This window comes from Convolutriloba macropyga, chromosome 10, assembly GCF_964194025.1.
Source record: "Convolutriloba macropyga chromosome 10, txConMacr16.3, whole genome shotgun sequence".
Lineage (NCBI taxonomy): Eukaryota > Metazoa > Xenacoelomorpha > Acoela > Convolutidae > Convolutriloba > Convolutriloba macropyga.
In genome coordinates this window covers 19,526,543-19,549,099 of record NC_134477.1, presented here as the reverse complement: position 1 = coordinate 19,549,099, position 22,557 = coordinate 19,526,543, and the positions used below count along the sequence as shown (strand labels likewise).

Genomic DNA, 22,557 nt, shown 5'->3' with positions numbered 1-22,557 from the left:
CCTTTTCTACTAGTTAATTTTTTACCCAAGCGTTAGTACTAGGTGGGAAATTTCAATTAGACAGGAATTTTTTTAATAGCCGAACTGGAATATTTTTATGTTCTCCAAACGGAATGTTCATATTCTGTCAAAATTTTCCATTTACCTGTCATCAAGTTTATCGAACTTATCCTGAATTCTCATCACAGCCGGCTTGCAATCTCCGATAACAAAATCAAGTCATGCTACTTTCATTCATTTTTCACGCCCTTTTCTGATTATGCTCTTGTTTTCTAATTTCAAAGGTTTATCCTTATTAAAGATTTTTCAGTTTGTTGGGCTAACCGCTCCTGATTTCACGACTGGATGAAAAACTTAAAAACTTGATAGAAGTTGCTAGACAAAAACCAATTCCTTTATGTCTCTTAAGCAAGTTCTTGTCATCCATCAAGTTTCAATGTTTCAAGCACTATACTCTTATCTTTTTATGTTTTGCCCGTGACGAAAAGAACTAATCATCGTAAAAGTTGCATCTAGGAACATCTTCATTAGGAAAAACTTGCCGACATTCGATTTAATCAAAAATACTCATTTCCGGTCATTAGAAGCTCTGAGAGGCGTCCTGCAATAAAACCTGTAGTTTTGCCTCTCTGCAGCTACCCTTCTGCACAGCTACGGCATCGCAGAGATTGTTGGGTGTGGGCCATGGTTGCTAAATTTATACCCGGGGCCTTTTACGCATACTGAAAAAAGCAAACAACGTGGACGTTTTATTTTGAATAACTAAACAAAATAATAAAACAAAAATTTTTGAAATACAGCGTACTATTGTAGCTGTTGGTCCGCAAGTAGCAGGGTTCAGGCCAATTTCAGAGCGCAATTTCTCCAATACTGCGATTGATGAAAAGAAAAATGTTGTGGAATCAAGAAGGAAAAGCTATCATCTAGAAAACAAAAAAAATTACCTTACAACTATCTTACAGACATTGATGATTTTTTAACAACATAGTTCAAACACGATGATTTCTACAGGGTAGTAAGACAAGTAAAACTTTAGTTCGAAAAAAGTATTCGAAAAAAAAACAAATGATCGCAGTGAAGAATAGCTAAACAGTTTTTGAGCTTTTGAACTCATTCAACTCTATCTATGCTGCAAGTTACAAACAAAAGAAACTGATTTTTGAAACTTTTGAAGGTTTCTAACTCGAGTAGGTGACCTTCCTTGAGAAATTTCTGAACATCAAGAAAATAGATCATTAAAAATTTTAATGCACGTGAAAAGCATAGAAAGTAAACCGCATAAGTGCGATTTTGAACAAAGATATGAAAGTGAAAAAAATTGTCGAAAATATTTTTTTATTTTCCAATTTTTGAGCTCTTGCGCATTTAGTTACTCTAGACTCCAAAACGATGATGCCTACCCAAAATCAAAACTTAGAGTTTAGGAGTAGTAAAGCAAATTTAAGTACGCCATCTAACTCACCTGAAACGAGGGAAAAAATTAAAAAGAATAAATATTCCTACCTTGATGTTTGGACCTTTTTTGAACAATATCTGTTTTTCAGGCGTAAAAAAGGTAAAATTGCTCAGAACTTCTTAAATGGACGTGATTCTTGTATAAATGTCAGTTTTTTTGCTTGGAAATTTTTCGAGAAAAAGTTAATTTTCATGATTCTTTTGTGAGCAAAAAGAGAACTACATGCTTGAGATTCGGCAAAAGCAACTACATCAGTAATGCTTGAAAAAGCCTTACCCGAGAGCAAGGTAACTTTTTAGCAGAACAAATGGGGAACTAGACAAGCTGAAGTAAACATAAAGAAAGACAAGTTACAAGTTTTTGAACTTAAAGGTGAAAAATTACAGAAAACGCTATTTGTAACTTATTCACAGTTTTATATTGTTATCTGGACAAACCACATTCGTTTGTTTCTCTGCAAAGAGAATGCTTTCAAACAGTATGTAAGCAAAAACGTCAAAAATCTGAAAGAAGTTTCTTCTTTTCTTGACAGATTGCTCAACAAAATGAAGCTATTTCAATGAAAGATTTTAAAACATTTGAGATGTTATACTGTTGGTCCGTACATTAGATACTTGAGCGACGGGATTAATTGCGGGACCACACACACACACACACACACACACACATACACATATATATATATATATATATATATATATATATATATATATATGTATATATATATATATATATATATATATATATATATATATATATATGTAAGAGTTCAACCCCTATTTCTACTCTTGGTATATAGTTAAGTAATAATGAAAGTTGAATGCAAATATGAATTATTAAGTTATGTTAAACAGCTTCAAATATGAGCCGAGCATGAGGAAATAGAATAGTTAAAGTTATTGAGATTGAGATAGCACTAGATAGAACAGGTTGAATTTTTCTAAGTTAATTGTAACTTAGTTAGAACTTTAAAAGAAGTTAACTCGTAACTTAAAGAAGTTAACTTGAACTTACCTGATTTCCAAAATCGTGCCAAGTTAATTTTTTCTGACTTAGAGAGTTCTTAGTCAAGAGCTAGTGACAAAATATTCTTATTTGAAAATTGTATCAAGTAAGTTGAGATTTGAGCAAGGGAGGAATTCTTAAGTTATCGGGGACCAAATTGTGCTGGTGGTTGAGCGTTCAAGCTTCTTTTATACTTGTGGACACGTGGCTCTCTAGTATCCTATTGGATAGAGATAACAGTGTTGACAGAATTATCAAGGTTAAGTTGGTGTTCTCATAGGGGCGTGATAATATCACATCATGATATTCTCAGTTTGAGTTAGTGATCCTAAAAAAGTAGTTCATTCAAAACTACTAAGCAATTTGTTCACATGTTAAAATGGACTTTGTCCAATCCAAATTTGTGCTTCACGCACTATAACATAAAATCGCAAATTAGCACAAAGATTATTAAACAGGGTTACTGAGTGTAGCACACTTCAGTACAAAGTATAGAAAATAAGCTGCACAAAATATGGTTTCGAAGCGAAAAACGCAGGTTATAAACAGAACAAAAGCGCTTTTCTTTTTCTATTTCTTCTATATTTCATTTACTTCGATGTTACTCCGGACGACCTTTGGTTTATTCTTAACAACTCATTGATCTGATGAATATCCGCTATTTTACAAAGTAATAGGCAAAATTGAACAAAACTTCCATATGAAACACTTACTTTATTTTAAGCAAGTCATTTAAAAATTGATTTTGTTATTAACTTTTTACAAATACTTGGGATACCTCCTTTATCCGATGTTAACCCAGTTTTTTCAAAAAGTAAATAAGCGAAAAGCTCTAAATGTCCGTACGAAATCCCAAATTTCCAAATTTTCGAGGGAAGCCTTTACTAAAACTTTTTTGTTCCGGTCTTCACAATTACAGGGATACTATATGCCAGGTTTGGTTTAATTTGAACAACTCGTTGACCTGATGGAAATGCTCAAGTTTTCAAAATGTGCATAATCGAAAATGCTGTCGAACATAAACTCTGGAAAATCTGATCACCGCACGAAATCTGATGAACGCACAAAAGTCTGGACATAAGATCCTTCCATCTGCGGGAAGGACGATACTTTCCGTCTGGGGCCGCCTGGACATACAGGTTTCCGTCTGGCATCTCAATCTGGGTATATAATTTTGCTGTAATTTTAATTCTTGTTTCTCAGACGGACTGGTGCCGTCTACAGCTGCTGATTTTATTCTCGATTTTGTCATGAAATTAAATCTAAAACGTTATCTCAGGTTTGTCGGCGTAATTATAGTACTGCTGACTGTGGCCTTTATATTCATGAGGAAGGGTAAGCCACGTTTAGTACTCATTGAACCTGACATCGAAACCCCGCCAAACTTTAACCACACAATAATTCACCCAGATGGCTTGTACAACAAAATTGACGAAGATCGAATTTATCTTGAGGACTTGTCCGCAAACTTGACATCATGTCGGCAGGTGTTATCGGAAGACAACTTACGAGTGTTTGTAGTTCTAAATCGGCTGGGAAGTTACCAGAACCGCCACGATATTCGCACTACTTACGGCAGGGATTTGATGTCAATTAGATTTGAAAATGGGGTCAAAATTAGCTGGAAAATTTATTTCATTGTGGGAATGCCCGAAAAAGCCGCACAGAGATCACTACTTTTGGATGAGAATAAAATTTACAACGACATCATAGCACTCCCAGTTTTAGAAAGGTATAATTTGTCAGCCCTCAAGTTACTCCTCGGATTCAAAACGATCGCACGCAATTGTCCCAATGCAAAGTACATGATGAAAGTAGACGACGATGTTTATTTTCGCGCTCACAAGCTGTCAAAACTTATAGTGGAAACTCAAAAAGTCGCCAACTCAGTCCACAGGTAGGTTTCATTGCCGGGCCGAGGAATTTTGGCAAAATTACGTAAGATGAGCGCAAAATAACAATGAAAAGTAGGAAAAAGCCGTTCTTACAAACTATGCGGTGAAAGCGTTGAATTGACGCGCTTATCTTAAATAATGTTGGCGTTTCTAAGCGTTTACAAATGTTTGAAATGGATTGAAATGAAAACCCATTACTTGTTGAAATTACCCCCCCCCCCTTATTACCCGAAAGAGCAGGGGTAAGTGTCTATGGGGGTAAAAACATGCAAGATTAGGGGGTAATGGGGGAGTAAATGGGTAATTGTTAGATCCCCCCCCCCCCCCAAAAAAAAAATTAACATCCAAAAATATGTAAGATTATAGGGTAATTTTTCATAGGGTAATTTAGGGGGTAAACGACGTAAGATAGGGGGTAATGGTGGTAATGGGAAGTAAGAGGGGACTGTTAGATTTTACACCCCAAAATTACCACCCAAAAAGATGTAAGGTTAGTGGGTAATTTTAAGGGGTAAAACGATTCAAGGGTTAATCTTACATTTTTTTTGAAGAATTCGACACGGACAAGTGTTGTTGCTCACAAGCCCCCACATATCACGTATTGAGCCGTTTATAATCATGTTGTCAGTAGACAGTAATGGTGAAAACATTAATCTTTACGGCAGTTCTCCACATTTCCTACTTTCCAAAGTCAAGACGAAAATAACCTCTGGTAAGACCATCCCAGACAGCAGAGACCTCTGATCAGAGTAGTATCAATCGCCCGAAACTTAGTGTGCGCTCGTAGTAAATACGCTTGCAATTACTCCCCTCTCAACTGGACTCTTTGGTTAATATATTTGGAAAGGCCAAAGTATTCCCTAGCGGAAAACGAATGGTTATTCTGCAAAACCTGAAAGAATATAGAAGACGATATAAATCGTCTTGCAAGATTTTCTTCCAAAGTCTTGCACGATAACCGTTCGTCTTGCATTATCTTTCAAGATAACCAACTGTTCTCGACTAAGGTTACAACTTTTTTAGAGCACGGCATCCCCAATTTACAAGCAGAGACACTCTTACAACAGCAGACGATGTGCCGTATTATTCAGGACCCAAATGCGGACAGCACCATCAAGTTGTAGCTAGGGATGGCAAATGGGGAATATCGAAGGAAGTTTATCCTTTCGATAGCTACCCTTTCTACTGCGCGGGCTACCTTATTATACTGTCAATGGAAGCTGTTCAAAAAATAGCAAGACATTGTGGATACCATTGCGTGGGACACGGAACAAGATATTTAGACATGAAACCAAAACATTGCTTCAATAGTTTTGACGACATATTTTTCGGATCATGTTTGATGAACCAGCATTCGATCATTAAGTTACCAGAAATTGACAGCACTTTGCGCGAGTTGCCCAAGGGCATTGAAGAGTTGCTCAGTCATAAACACCCGAACAGACTCATAGGAATACATACAAAATGCAATGTAAATCTGTTTAATGACAATCATCGTTTTGAAAAGTTAATAGAAGAAAATCCACAAACAGAAATGCAACTTGTGCGACGTTTCTTTGCAACCTATGTCGACAATCCTGATTCCAGGTATCGATACATGTAGAACTGATGTTAAATCTATACGCGAAGATGTTATGTTAGTTTTGGTCTTCAAATACAAATATCTTATCTATTAATAGCTGCGAGGAGAATAAATTTTGTGTTTGTGTTTTCTCACTTTCACTGGATATAGAAATCGTAGTAAAGCCCTAGTACGACAAAGACAGTAGCACTTAGTAGTCTGAAAAAGAGCAATACTGTACCCATTCTGAGGTATCAGAAATGAACGCATAAGGGAAAGATTTAACCGGTCTGGAAAGAAAAATGAGCGCAAGATAGTGGAGTCTGAACAGAGGTAACTTGGAACATAGAGCGAGTCTGGACATAGAGCGAGTTCAAACGCACGAAAGTCTGATCATAGATAGATTTGAGCGCATGAAAAAATAGAAAATAACATTGATGAAACAGATCAGACTACGGTGCGTTCAAAAGGGACTAATTCCAGAGTTTCTTGCATTCAGCATACGAATGGATTGCCTTACGGGGCATAAATATCCATTAAAGGTGTAGACCAGTCGTTTTTAGCAATGTCTTTTTCAACAATGTGTGGAACATGAACATCTTAATAACAATATTTTTTGCATTTTTGGAATTATTTGCAGACAGAAAACTTTCTCCTCGTATAAAAGAACGGTAACTATACGAAGGTAACATGATTGTTTCAAAAGATCAGATTTACATCAAAGCTAATGTTCATGAAAACCTACTAAAACAATTATGTTAGATCACAATAGGTTCAAAGGCTGCAGTAAATTAAAAAAATTTTTTTGCTTCAAGCGTTTCAAGAAGTGAAAGAAATTTTACAGTCGCTTTAAAGGCGGACTACATGTAATTTGCAGTTGTAAAAAGATCAAACCAATGGTAATAATCGATCTGCGAGAACAATTCGAGAATTACCGAGTGTGTTGCAATTGGTTGAGAACAAGTCACAAGTCAGAAGACTGCAAAAGCAGAATTTGCAGTGCAATCAACTGTGGAAAAGGAGGCATCAAACTTTTGCAAGTAATGTTCTCAAGGAAGTAGGCTGCAATTGGTGTCTCAGATGCCACAACAGTATTAGCAGCTAACAACACAAAAGAAGTACTCGAAAAGTGTGGGCAGAGAACTTAGTTGTATCTTATCTTGGAGGCCAAAACCGTTTTCGCAGTTATAGGAACCTGTCAAACAGAACATTTTATAATTGAAATAGCGGTGATCGTTGTTTCGGCCTACAGGAAACATCGACAAATGACGACAATTTCTTTTTCGCTCCCGAAAAACTAACGCTTAGTGATCAGAGTATAGATTGCAAAAATTGGAGGAACGATACGTGAAGAACAAATCAATTGTAAAAAACAAATGATATCATTTTAGTCGTGGACAAAATGGGGATTAAATAATACCTTTTAGATCATACAAAATTTTCAACCAGACTATTGAGATCAAAAACTGATCGGATCTCCAGCAAGGCAAACACCAGCACTTACTACAACGGCATCCTCCAAATGAATAAAGGATGAGATTATTGTGTCCACATTGTGGTGTCAAACTTTAATACAGAATCTACCAATGAGCAATCAAGACGTCGGAACAGGCTACTTGAATCACCGGTGCACAAAACAAAATTTGTTTTCTGTTGAGAGAAAAATTGAAAATTACCAAACAATTTCTGCTGCGCGATAGGACAACTCATGTTCTTAGAAGGAAAAAGCGGAATTACAAAGTATTGATGCAAATCAAGGACACTCTTGACACAGATAATAACCTGGCTTAGTTTTTTTTGCTGACCAAACAGAGTAACTCAACGTAATGGCAATATCCCATGGAATTTTTAACGTTACCCCATATGAATTCTAACAGACCTGAAAATGTTAAGAAGTTGTGCAGTGCAACAGAAAAATTCTAAATCACTGCCTCTTCATACGAACTTCCATATGTATCAGACCAGCTTCAGAGCGTTAATGAAAAAAAGTTGAGAGCGCATCAGATAGTACTACGTGCTGACAGAGATGCAACTTTTTAAAACAATTCCAGCAATTCCTACAAATGCTCTGTTGAGATGCTCTTGGTCAGAAATTGGAAATCTATAATTGCACAGAACCCAAAGTTTGAGCAAAAAACTTTGCCGACTTGTATAAATTACGCTTTGCATCACTTGGGAAAAAATTGCGGGCCACAATGAAAAATTGCGAGTCTTTCGAACAGTTCTGGGTAATTTTAAGTGAAACATTTTTTGGTGTCAATCGACCCCCCCCCCCAAAAAAAAAGAAGAGAGAACAAACAGAAATTTTGAATTTTCATTGGTACGTGGTTTCAAAATGGCCAAGTGGTTAGAAAGTGACAAAAGGTCACAACATAAATCCAAGGAGAAGATAGATCAACAAAAACAATGAAGCTGAACCAGTGTCATCGTCAGTCTGGGAACTACTGGAAGGTAGATATAAATAATGTCAATGTTTGTTATGCAGCTGCACAAGATTAATTGAGAGAAGTATTCTATCCCAATTAACAGCAATTTTTGACCCCTAGGCGTATTTCATCTATCACGAAACGGATCTAATTTCTTCTTGTATTCCAAAAGACATCAGCGGGACAAGCAAAAGATAACAAAAAGTTCCAAAGGAGCACTCAAAACTGTTTAGTGTTTGATGTTCTGACTTGCAAAAAATTAGAGTGATAGCAATATAATGACCCTTAGACTCTGTGCAATTCCACTGTTACATGAGAGGAATCAATGTGCATTGCGGCATAATCACAAGATATTCCATTGATAAAAAGAGACATATCTGATATAAGAGTATCCTCAAACATATATCAGACATATGAAATTTTTCAATTTAGAACACAAAGCAGCAGATTCTTGTGAACATGCTTTTGATAAAGTAGATCGATTTTTATTAAATTGTGTCTCAAACCCCGAAAGTATAGAAAAAAGAAGCATTCCCAATGATGAGGTTGATGAGTCTGCATGACCAATTGGGGTGCATGGCTATAGGAGTATGAGGAGAAATGGATACAGCCACAGTGTCAAGAGCATGAAGATGAAACCGAACAAGTTAGCAATAAGTGTAGTACCACCAGCGCATTGTGATGAACATTTAAACTGCAACTAAAAAAGAAGCATCAATTGAAGGAGACGTTAGGTGGCGTATTGCGCGAGGATCACTCTAAAACAAGAGAGACTTCTCCAATCGGAAGAGATACAAAAAATTGAACTACTATTGCTCTAATGCTTTCAACCTGAAAGCTGTTCATTTGCTTCAACTCGAAGCTAGCAGCAAATAAATTCCCAAAATATTGAAAATTGCCAAAATGTCACAATTACTGAAAAAAAGTATTACAGTTATAGTGAAGAGCTGACTTCAATGCTAAGCTTCCAATACTGTTAACAGCAAAGCACCTAATTGAATAGCTCATATTGAAAAAATGAATGAAGTCAATAAAAATATGAGCAAATTCTTCCAACAAAAAATCTGGACCATGATATTACAAAATTTGATACCAAAAATCAAGTTGATTTGTGTCAAATGCGGGCTCATGAACGCAAGCTCAATTCACACACGGATGGTGTACCATCCGCGAGAGAAATTTGTTTAGCATATATTCCCACAAACAAATAGTGTAACTGATTACTTCGGGCCGATTGAACTCCGGTTTCTTGCAAAGTTCCTTGAATTGATGGTGCTAATGTTTCCCTGTCAAACAACCAGAGCCTTGCTTGTGAATTCGCTCATTCGTTAAATTGAGCAGTGGAGTCGTGTTTTAACCTTAGTGAGTAAAATAATTGTATGACGTGGCTCATCAAATATTATCATCAGCGATATTGGATAAAGCTTCACTCGTTTAGCTAGCTGATAAACAAAAAAAATATATGAAAGGCTGATCAAAAATAAGGTCGATATTGAATGAGGTCAAAAACGGTTTGTTTGGAAGCTTGAGTTAAATATTTTTTTGGTGTCAAGGAAAAAACAACCAAATTTTTCAAGAAATTCAAAATTGCCGTTTTGTACAATTGTAGCATCAAGGATAGAGTACTCGGTACAACAATGTCTCTTTTAGAGAAAACACTGAATGCAAGGCCACTGAAAGCAACACTCACACCAAATTACAAGACCTGCGCAATTTCTTCAGAACGGCTCAAGCATACGATGAGATGATTTGATAAAAATGGAAAAGGTTAATACTATCTCAATGAAAATGTAAGCCAAAAAGGTTGCAGGAAGGCGGTCAAAATCTGGAGTGAAGAGAACTTTTATGTCAGTTGGTGAGTCTGGGACGCATTGCAGACTTGAACAATTTATTTAAGTATTCATCGGCTACAGCTGTCCTGTACGGTCGACAAAAGTCAAGCTGACAAATATAGAGCTCAGAAATCATAAAAAAAAGTTATCGCCATTAATCTGTGATATTGTTTCCCAGATTGAACAAAGGAGCGGCGATGTGAGACTCAGAGAAAATCATTAGTGAGACTTGGGGACCAAAATATGGACTGAATATTCCTTCACGACTATTTATGGGAAAAACACTAAAGAGCACTTTAGCGGCATGAAACACGATTAGTCTAGGCACTAAAGTTTGCTTTGTCTAAACGAAATTAGTTCCATGAAGTCTTCATATACAAGCAAAAACGCAAATTCTTAATATGGTAAACTATTGATACATTAGTTGTTTGCCAAATAACCCAAATTGAAGAATCGATTGCCACGTACGTACAAAGTTTGAATTTTTTCTGCAAACGCAAACAGAGCAGTTACGCGACATCCACTGTACTAACTAGCATATATTACTCAAATCTCTTGTCAGAGCGAGTATCCATGTTGAACTGACATTCAACATTTTTGAATCGTGAATTTTTGAATCGTGATTATTTTACACTTGGAAGATGTTACAAGCTCATTTGAAAGTTCTTCCGGCTATTTGCTATTAACAGGTTTCTTGGCTATATGGAAACTCAAGATAGATGCAATGTACGCAAAAAACCTTTGCGTATCAGTTAATTTTACAACGTATATATAAAGGAAACAGTAGCGGTTCATAAAAAGTCTGCTCCAGCCCATAGTGTTGATGGAACAAAAAGGACCCCCCCTCTTGCATAAAGAGACAACTAAAATTATTATACTCATGCTGAGGATAACGGAGGCGCATTTCAAATTTTATTTTGAATGCAATCTTATAACAACTTATCGTTTCATGCATGAACCGCACACTTTTAGAGTTCCTGATTGCTTTTTCCGTGGGTGGATGACTCTACACAAAACAGCAAATGAAAATATCATTGGTATTTACCGGCTCAATTCACAATTGATAATATTTATCGTCCCATCTATCTATCTATACATATATATATATATACATATATATATATATATATATATATATATATATACATATATATATATATATATATATATATATATATTTATATATATATATATATATATATATATATATTTATTTATAGTAATCTTTATATATAGAAATATATATATATATATATATATATATATATATATATATAAAATTCATATTATATATATAGTAAGAGTTATTTATAGACGTATGTATATCTATATATATATATATATATATATATATATATATATAAATATATATATATGTATATATATAAAAATTTATATTGTATAATTATATGCATAAGTATGGATAATATATATACTTATATGGAGAAGCATTCCAGATATTGGTATGCGGGCTCATTCTTTGAGATGCAAGGTTCATTACTACTCCACACATATTTTAAAATTCTTTTTGAACTTCAGAATTATCTTGTTACTGGAAGACTTCATTACCTAATTCTTACCGAACACTTAATTCTTCATTTGTATCAGTTGTTGAAGATAGACAAAATATAGCTGATCGTTATGATGAATTAACTAAATAGTTTAGCTCCGGCCGGCGCTAGTGAAAACTGCAGACATTGCAAAGTATAGGATTTTTTGCTGGCGAATCAAAATTGAAAAAGCAGGAATCTTTTTGGTGGGAATTCTCTTCTTGGTTGATTGCTTATTGTCTGATTTTTTTACAAAAAATTTATGACTTTTTACCTAAAAGTGCTTAGAAATTGCAATAAAATGAAAATGAAAAAATATATTGTTCTCACATTCGGTTTTGACAGATTAATACCAAGTCCCACTAGTTACTGAGGCATGGACAAGGCCTTCGTAGCATGATCAGATGCGTTGAAAAATTTTATCAAAAAAAATTGGCTAGGTGATGTTATTTCAAAAGAAAGTTCAAAAGTTTGTGAGTTTAAGTTTGAACTCTGCGCTGTCTCAGGGATCATGAGCACTGGAGAATAATTATTTGCTTTCCGTGATTGTGAATTTTAGTCACTCTGTATCTCTGATAAGCCACTGTTGAAGTTTTTAATTGCTTTATTATGCGTAAGGGTAAATACAAGAACTTTTTGTGTCCGGGAGCGAAAAGAAGGTAATATTAAATAATTGAGAATTTACTTAAGCTGAAGCTAGAAGGAGAGGTGTATATTTGGTCATAAACCAGCTATGTCTGTTTAATTGTGACTACTGTAGCCCGTGGAGAGACAAATTTCCCGCTGTAAACCAGAACCCTAAAACCATTGATTCCGGAGTTGACTAGTGCGGGTGTGCCTCGTAGTTTGTATGTTTCATAAATCCAAGGATTTGATCTTGACATTAATCCGAAGTATCTTTTGGTATTTGATTAGTGATGGCTGATTTTTCAGTCCGCAAAAACAGATAAAAGAAAACTGTTGAATATCGGGTCAATTACTCGATCAAATTTTTTAAGTTGCTTTTGCAAGTGTTCTTCCGACACTGTCTTTTCTTTCCTATAATATTTAAAATTTCTAATAATCTTTTCTTTTGTGCGGACTTGATGTATTTTTCTGCCAATGAGATCTAATGTTTTTTAATGGTCGTGAAATATATTATTCTAGTATTTTTTTCACCTTATATCATCAACCAACTTCTGGAATCAAATGAAAAAAAAAGAAACATTGGCCTGATCAATGACATATAGAGCAAAAAGAAACTTTCTGGTTCAAAATCCTGTTGGCTCAACTGCCACAGGTGGAAGATTTGCTTGTTTGCTCTGGCTACAATGTATTTACAATGTTCATTTCATTTGAGGTGGGTTGTCATTATTATTCCTACAAAAATAATGGCTTTCGCTTCTTAACTTTGTTTTCCACAGATATACAGGCTTATATTTGTTCGTCATTTAAAGTGTTTTTGAATAGAATGTATGTCGTTTTGGTGGGACATGTTTTGAATTTGAGCCTATCACACCAATTTATGAGTTTCTCAAACGATGCTTGGAGTCTACTCTGTATTGTCTGATTGCAACTTGATCTGGAATATAGTGACTAGTCATCTTCAAACATCTGAGAAGTTTCGGCGAGAAGTTTCAGAGAAGAATCTTCTTTCATCTGAGAAGTTTCAGCTGGAATGTATGTATTGTTTGAGACATAAACTATGAACAGCATCAGCGCGGCAATCCTCCCCTAAACATGATGGCTGCGGCAATTTGTTACTTCTTGTGTTCTCTTTTTCAACATAAACATTCAGTTGTGGGAGGATTGACTTTACCCAATTGATGATAGTTTTCTACATTCCAAATTTGCAAAATTTGTCAATCAGCTCTATTCTCCGGACTGCATCGAAAACATTTTCTACAACAAGGTAATAATTGTCCAGTCCAATATTTTCTGACCACTAGTATGCGTCACTGATATGGCGCGTCAATAAAATGAGATTATCAGCTGTACTACAATGTACAATAGAATTATGGCCGCCGTACCAAAAAATAGAAATTAATCATAATTGAGAAAATGGGAACGTTGTTTTTGGATTCGCTGATTGCTCAATAAAATATACGGGAACCGAAAGAGAAAAATTATATATTTTGTTGGGGAAACTGGTCTCACGGTCGTTTGTGATAACGTCATATCAAGAATCACGCGCCGATGAGGACAAAATTTTTAATTTCTCAACCAGTTATCTTTGTTGAAAATTCTACAGTTTGGTACATTTAATTACTATGACGTCATCGCCCATTTTTTTAAAACTATTATGACGACATCGCCATTTTATTAACCTTGAGCTCAGTGTGTTTTAGAAAATTTGTTTTTAAACAGCGTTTTTAAACTGCGTTTTCGCGTTACAATTTCTTTAGTGCCGAGAATATCGAAACGCCGCATCATTTGGCTATACGTTATATGCAAAAAAATAATTGGATAGCTAATATTTTTGACTTAAGCCAGACATTTTTGGGTCGAGCTGCATGACATATTTAAGTTGACCTAATTTGCTTATATTCTTTGAATTGGAGCTTATTAAATCTTTTCACTGCCTATTTGGTTCTAGAGCGATTTTTTTCCAAGATTTTTCATCAAACTTGGTATCCCGGGTCAAGGATTTGTCAAAAAATAATGTAAGAAATGCCATGAATAGCAGTGAAAAAAAATTCACCGCAATGCCCTCGCACCTTTTAGCGATGAAGGGGGTGAAAGCGGTGATTTTTTGCGATGAATTTAGCGATGAATTTTTGTACAACTTGCGATTCTTAGCGGTGATTTTTCTCACCGCATTCGCCTCGTAGCGGTTAAAAAATTCACCAATACCAGTCGATGGCGGTGAAAAAGAATCCTACATTATTTAGCATTTTTAGCGTTGACACCTGGACCCAGGATAGGGGCAATAGGGTTGTTCATCTCCACCTGAAACGCAATCATATGGCTGATTAGTGACTGCATGCTACTCAGGTGGAACTTCAATCCTGCTGTCTGTTAACCAATTCGAGCCTCCTAACTACAATTAAATCTAGTTTGAAACTTTGATGGCGATTCAAATTGATCTACAACAAGTCCTTCTTGTTAGTCAATCATTACGGCCTATGACATATGTAAGAACAGAGGTTAATTATGTGGATGGACATACAATTGTTACAGGTCGATCAATGAGCGTAGTTTGGACTTGATCAATATGATGAAATGTTTCACTATTTTCAACAGTAAGTTCTGTCCCCTATTCTTATCTTAATCTATCAATTTTAACCAAATGAAACCAATTAAGTTCAAGATCGATATCGTAATTTAGTGCTGCATGTAGCGTAACTTGTTTGAGATGTTCTGCACACGACAAAATCAGATTAGACAATCTTACAGCTATCATTTATATTTCATTTACGTGCTTGTATTTGGTTAAATCGAAGCCATGGCTAAAACCCTCTAGGACAATTTTATCCCCAAACGAGGTCTCAGAACTTTCTCTGCTGTTTCTGAGGACAAGAAAGTTGTGACAGTCTCTGATGAGATATCATTTAAAATCTCGTATATCTTGAGGTGAGAGAATTTCAGTCAAAACAAGCGTATAGTTAGACTCTGGTCTACTGAAATTGGTCTGCGCTTTTTTGCATTAATCCAAGAACAATCTGACACACTGGACTCAGTTCCAGGACCATTTCAGCACTGAACACTTAGAAATATATATATATATATATATATATATATACATACATATATATATATATATATATATATATATATATATATATCGTTAAAACTTGAAAAACTTCCAAAAAAAAGATTCACCGAGAGAATCAAGAGAGAGCGAATTATGTTTGTGTTTGGATTTGTACCATTTGGTGTTCCAAAATTAATAATAATATTAATAATAATGAATTCAACCAAACATGGTTACAACCAGCTTGGTAGTCCCCAGATTAGGGGAGAAATCAAGTTTCAATAATTAAAATTTCTCGAAAACTTTCCATCCTGAAGGGTGAAAAAGCGGGACAGCTCCATTAGGTCCAGATTGAATCACATTAGTGTAGTGTAGTTCAGAATGTAGTTTTGTACAATTCTATTTTTTTTTAAATCTCGACTGGAGTAATTTCAGATCAATATATGGCTACAAAACTCTGAAACGTAGTCTGAAATGTCCAATGAATTAAAGGCGTAATACGGAACAGCAAAACAGTCTAAGTACCGCTTTGAATTCACAATTGTTCAGTACTGAAATAAATTGGGTGATCACTCAGCGGCATTTGAAGAACCGTTAGGCTTATCTCAATTGACTTTGTCGCGCTCAATTGGTTTTGTCTCTTTTTGGTCCGCTTCATTTTTTTATCTTGGACAAAAAATTGTTAGAACCGGCATAGATAGAGTTTCAGTGAACGTATATTCACGTTCAAAAGAGGTTCATCTTTTTTTTTCACGAGATGAAATAACAGGAGACTTCTTAATTTTTCCTTACAAATACCACTTTTGTTCGAAGTGGGTGTTTCTGAAAGAGTATTCTGATGAGGGAGAATTTACGCCAATTGGATATTTGCAAGCCAATGATTGAATATTTGGGATTTGAGACTGGGTTTGGTGGAAAATAATGAAAACGCGGCAAAAACTTTTGGAGAAAGAAAATGATAAAGAAATAAAATCGAATGATCTTCCACTAGCTCGATCAATAAAATTTTCTTATCCCGTCTCAACCTGGGTCCACTTTCGTTGTTGAGAGCAAAAAGACAAATTGTTTGGTAAAATATTCAAGAAAATTTTTAATCAAATTTCTTGCGGGGGGACACTTTGATATAGATGCTACTGTTGATTTACTTAGCTAATTCCCACTTTCAATGAAAAGAATCCAATTTTACATTTTGAGGCAAAATTGTCAGATTTCGCCTTTTTCTCCAAGATCAACAAATCCTATGTGTCAATATCCTTTGTGTTTCCCAAATATTCTTGCATTGCGGGAAATATTTTGTCCCAGATACAGGGTCTCGGGGTTTTTCAAATTACGGGAAATTTTGATCAGTCCTGTCAGCTGTAATTTTGGTCCATGTTTACTACTTGATGATACCACCTCAGAGTTTGGCATTCCCGGCTATGAAATTGTGGAAACTACAAAACAGAATTGTTACTAAAAATCAGATCCGCTAGCCACAATGTCGAGTCACTACGTTTCACTTCAAGTTCACTAAGAGGCTTCAAATATATATTTTTTATTTTCATTTTTTTGTTCAATATTTTCAATCGTTTAGTTTATTATCATTTGAATCGGCTATGGTCAATTAAAATTACAGCTTCTGTTTTCGCAGCGTATGTCAAAAGAGTTATTGCTCTTCACTGTTTTCATAGGCTTTAATCAAAAACAATAAAATCTCTTAATTGATAATTTTAATTAGCAAATGATTAAAACCCCAAGAAGCACTTTTTAATTTTCTGATTGTTTTCTAGTTTAAAACTATTTGCCTAGGAGGGTTTTAATCGGTTTCTTTTTTAATCTGTGAATTAAAAAAATGAATGTATTAGTTCAAACTGTTTTCAACTACTTGAAATTTATTTTTCTATTTACTGAATCACCACGAATCGTTTCTATTCTTACGTATCGCTGAGCAAAATAGGAACACATGCTCATTTTTCAGTTTTATGCTCTTCTTCCTACTGAAGAAATTTCAACACAAGATTTTCTTCAGACCTGAAAATGATAATGGAAAATGTCTGGATGATCAATTGAGTAATTAGATAAGAAAAACCAATAGTGGCAGTGCGCATTATCTTGCCAACTTGCTTAAAAGTCTAATTGATACGCAGATAACCCAAAATCTAAGAGGTTGGAAGACCACATAGTTTTGTAGAAGGGATAAAATTAATCAACCAGTTTTTAGACCAAAAATAGAGGTATCTACATGTTCTTCAAATATTTTCCATTTTCCAAAATTTTGGAAGGGAAACGATTTAGAGAAGAAAAGTTCTGAAGTCAGGAGTGAAAATCTCTTTGATGCAAACGCTGGTTGAACAGTAACAAAATAAAAGTCATTCAATCTTTCCTGCAGATTTGCATTTAAACTCAAAAATATTACAGCATTTTCTCTTCAAATCTTTCAAAAATATTGCAATTCATTCTTATCTTAAAAGTTATCCAAAAAATACATTTTTATGGCACAAAATTGAGAGTTATCGGGTTGATCTGAAAACAAAAGAGGTTTCTAAAATTAGATCCCCAATAGTTTTGTTCTTATTGCCCCAAATCAGTGATGGTGGCTTTCACGGCTTTCCAGGGTCATTTATTGGAAAGGTTCGGTTTTCCGGGATAAATTTAAATGACATTTTTTTGACAAATTTTATTTAAAAATAATCCATTTTCTGATTTCATATTGGTTCCTATTGAAGTTAGATTTTCAAAATTTGGTTATTTGCGTTCGCCTGATACAGAGCAGAAGCGGGGAAACAACAATTTCAGACTTTTCTTTGTTAACAATTTTTCAAATTTTTTCGATTTGTTCTCTCAAAAGGAAAACAGTTTTGCTATCTTGTTCACGTAACTATGGAAGTTGTTTTTTTCACTCTCTTTTTAAACAAAGAGGCTCGGTAATGGGCGTTTGCACATGATGTTTCAACCCCGCCCATCCACGTTTTGATTTATTAGTCTACTAAATGAGGAAAAAAAAGAAATGGTTGATTTTTTTTTATAAAAAGTGCGTAGTACCAAAGCCAAGAAACCACTGGTTTAAAATAACCCTATAATAAAGATAGGTTCTTAGTCTACTTGAAAGAGGATGCGCCCTATCGTTACAGACTCCAAGCTACAAAATTGAAAGAAATAAAATAAAAGCTCAAAAATCAACTGTTTTTTTTAAAGAAGTATTTTCAAAAGTTCCAACAAACCATAAGCTTTGAACTTTAAACAAAAACAGATCAATTTGCCAAACAATTTTTTGAAGCCACAAACAATTTTTCCAAGCCACAATGTTGAAGCCATTATATCTATAAAACATTAAAAAACCATTAAAAATTTTAAACTGACGAAAGCAATTAAATGAATTGCTTCAGTCTTTTTTGATTTTTTTGGGCCTTCTAGATGAAGCGTCTTTGTTGAAAAGGCAACAAAAAGAACCACAAACTCTGACCAGTATCAGAAACACAAAAAACTCTTATGAAAACAACTTTCTAAGCTCTGTAGACATCTGTCAAAACATAACCCACTGCAGAAATAATGTTCAGAGCAACAGAAAATTGATTAGTTGTCCCAATAATAAGACTTAGTTGCTTGTTGACGACAAAGATAACAAAAAATGGGACTAAAAAAATATTTTCTTTAAATTAGAAAATAATTGAAAATCTTCAAAACCGTTAACTATAAACTGAAATCAGGAAGTGGATTCAGTTAAAGAATTGTGGAAGCGTTCAAAGCACTTAATTATCGTAAATATACAGAATGACAACAAAAAAACTACATTTAGAGGCAAAAACAAAAAAAACCTAATTTATTTTTTTCAGAGCACGGATGCTCATTCGTTAAAACTATAGGCTATTCACTGAAGTGTTTACACAGGTTCTTTTGTGCTTTTAATCAATGCTGGAATTATCTCTTGTGTGATGAGTTGAAAAGAGAGCAAACAACATCCCAAGATACACGAAAATACGCAAATATTGGGAAATACAAAATTATTTTCCTAAAAAAATTAATTGAAAGTCATTAAAACTCTTTGCTCTAATCCTAAATCAGTAAATAGATTCTTTAAAACGTCTACAGAAGCAGTTAGAGCTTTCTATTGACAGGGTTATGCGGTATGAAAACGAAAAGAACCACAATTACAGTCAAAGACACAATTCTAAGAAATTTTGAGAGAACAGCTTCGCAGTCGTTAAAAATATCAGCTATTCAGGGATGTCAATGGGAAAGAAAAATATTTTTTTTCTATTTACTGAATCACCACGAAGAGTTTCTATTCTTACGTATCGCTGATTAAAATAAGAACACATGCTCATTTTTCAGTTTTATGCTCTTCTTCCTACTGAAGAAATTTCAACACAAGATTTTCTTCAGACCTGAAAATGATAATGGAAAGTGTCTGGATGATCAATTGAGTAATTAGATAAGAAAAACCAATAGCGGCAGTGCGCATTATCTTGCCAACTTGCTAAAAAGTCTAATTGATACGCAGATAACCCAAAATCGCATGGCTGGAAGACCACCTAGTTTCGTAGAAGGCATAAAACTGATCAACCAGTTTTGGGACCAAAAAATGGAGATAACTACATTTTCTTCAAATGATTTCCATTTTCCTAATTTTTGGAAAATAAACGATTTAGAGAAGAAAAACTCTGAAGTCAGGTGTGAAAATCTCTTTGATGCAAACGCTGGTTGAACGGTAACAAAATAAAATCATTCAATCCTTCCTCCAGATTTGCAAAATAACTCAAAAAATTTTCTCTACAAATCTTTCAAAAACAATCCAATTATTTCGTTTCTTAAAAGTTATCCGAAAAACACATTCTTATGGAAAAAAATTAGAAGTTATCGGGTTGATCTGAAAACAAAAGAGGTTTCTGAATTGAAACCCCAATAGTTTTGCTCTTGTTGCCCCAAATAGGTGACTTTGGCTTTCACGGCTTTCCAGGGTCATTTATTGGAAGTGTTCCGTTTTCAGGGATAATTTCAAATGACATTTTTTATGCAGATTTTATTTTAAAATAATCCATTTTCTGATTTTCTGATGATTCCTATTGAAGTTAGTTTTCAAAATTTGGTTATTTGCGTTCGCCTGATACAGAGCAGAAACGGGGATACAACAAATTCAGATTTCTTCTTTGTTAATAATTTTTAAAATTCTTTCGACTTGTTCGCTCAAAAGAAAAACAGTTTTGTTATCTTGTTCACATAACTATGGAAGTTGTTTTTTCACTCTCTGTTTAAATAATTGTTGTCTTTGTTCTGGATTTTTTCAAAAAACTAGGAAACTGCCAGATTAAATCTCTAAACAGTTTCGCCTTTTTCTGTAATAAAAAAACAACTGAAAATATTCAAATAATAATTGTAGAAAGAAATTAATATTACTTCTAGTAAATGTCACAGTTCTGACATACAATTTACAATTATCTGTTTTTTGACCAAGAATAAAAAAGCTGAGTCACGCCGCTTATTATAGTTTTGTTAGACTGGGACATTAGTTTGTAGGAACTTGACATCAAGATGGAAAATAAGAACATAGACATCGTTGATCTGCTGAAGATATTTTCAAGGCCCGAAAAGTTTTTTTGTATAAAAGTTTTTTTTCTTTTGCATAAAAGTCTTTCTGGAACTTTTTAATAATGCACCAATTCTGTAGACTAGATTATTTCCCAGAAGAGAGAATATGGGTAAACTTATGATATGGGCCATGCCTCGAAGCAAGTCTACGATTCTTTCAAAATCACTTTCTGCTAACGGTGACAATAAATGTTTCCTCGAACCCTTTTTTTACACGTATTTTCTTTCGCAAGACGCCTCATTTACATACACAAATCTGCGTACAATTTTGGACCAGCAATTTTTCGGAGCAACAGAAAACGTTATGTTGAAAGATATGACAGTTTATCTGGAAAACCTGGAAAACTGGGAAAAATGGATTGGAGATGAAACGATAAAACACATAATACTTGTTCGTGACCCGAAAGAAATAGCCCTTTCCACTATCGTAATTAACGGTCAGAAGGCTCCATATATGGACTCAAATCATGGCTCCACAATAGAAGAATACGCAATTTCTCTGCTGAAAATGAAGAACTTTCTAGAAGAAAAATCAAGGAAGTTTAAAGTCTTCAACACGACAAATCTGACCAAAGAGACAAGTGAACAGTTCGTGAAATCTATGTGCGAATTTGCGGATATTCCTTTTGATAAAGAAAAAATGTTATCAATGATTGCTTATGAAAATTTTCCGGCGCATTGGTGGTTACCCCCTCCGATTAAAGACCCAAATTGGGACGAAAAAAACGATAACGTGTTAATTGATTTCTTTGGAAAAGCGTTACAAGCAACTGAGATAGGATCTGGTAAGTCCAAAATTACGGAGGACGATTTATCTGATGAAAAGAAAAGAAAGTTGAAAGACATATTGGAGAAAACTTATCCGATCTACAATGAAATGTTGGTAGAAAGCACTTATTTCGATGCTTGAAATAAACATTGCGGACCTTTGCTGGTGTGCACGAGTTGACATATTTAAGGATATTGGATATAACTAACTTTTAATTATCAACTTTTAATTAGCCCTTAGTTGCATTAATCCTCATGTCCCTCGGATTTTCACTTCATGGCGGTACATGCGAACAACATAGCATTTCCCTTATATGGTAATAATTACTCAATTACAGCAAAAACTAAAGCGTAAAGTGGATCCATTTTGAAATACTTTCTGATTTGTTTAAACATTGAAAAAGGAATTTTTAGCTTCTTATTGGGACGAAAAGAACGAAATTGGGACGAAAAGAACGATAATAAACAGCATTGAATACAAACAGCAATGGAGTTCGGAAAAATTGAATATATTATTTCAAACACAATTATTTCATCTTTTTCCAATACAAGAATATTGATTGTTCCGACCCCACTTGTGGGGGGAGGAACTATATACTCAAATGGGTATTTTTTGTTCAGACAATTTTGGTCGATCGATATATTCTTCATAGAGAAATATGAGTGGTACCATTAAAAAGCTCGTCCAGCGTAGAATTCTAAACTAAAAAGGTTTTTTTGAATTTCGTTTTATTTCGAGGAGTTATCGAGTATTGAAGTTTTTAGTGAACACCGGATGTTTGCCATCATTTTGTTCACTTTTATTATAATTTTTCATCAAATTAAG

The 22,557-nt window shown here is 34.5% G+C and overlaps 2 protein-coding genes across 5 annotated transcripts in view; one reads left to right on the top strand and one right to left on the bottom strand.

Moving 5' to 3' along the window:
• LOC142348352 (UDP-GalNAc:beta-1,3-N-acetylgalactosaminyltransferase 1-like) overlaps positions 1–6,064 on the top strand; it is a 13,346-nt gene extending 7,282 nt beyond the window's left edge. For 2 of the 4 annotated variants that reach the window (XM_075399665.1, XM_075399667.1), the window contains exons 2-3: positions 3,665–4,358; positions 5,380–6,064. In XM_075399665.1, coding sequence (XP_075255780.1) covers positions 3,665–4,358; positions 5,380–5,959 — 1,274 coding nt within the window. In that variant the 3' untranslated portion in view covers positions 5,960–6,064. Of the gene's footprint in view, positions 1–3,010; positions 4,359–5,379 lie in introns of all 4 variants that reach the window. The other 2 variants (XM_075399668.1, XM_075399666.1) reach the window with 2 other exon arrangements.
• LOC142347951 (von Willebrand factor A domain-containing protein 3A-like) overlaps positions 1–22,557 on the bottom strand; it is a 708,547-nt gene that overhangs the window by 513,505 nt on the left and 172,485 nt on the right. The gene's annotated exons all lie outside the window — the stretch shown is intronic.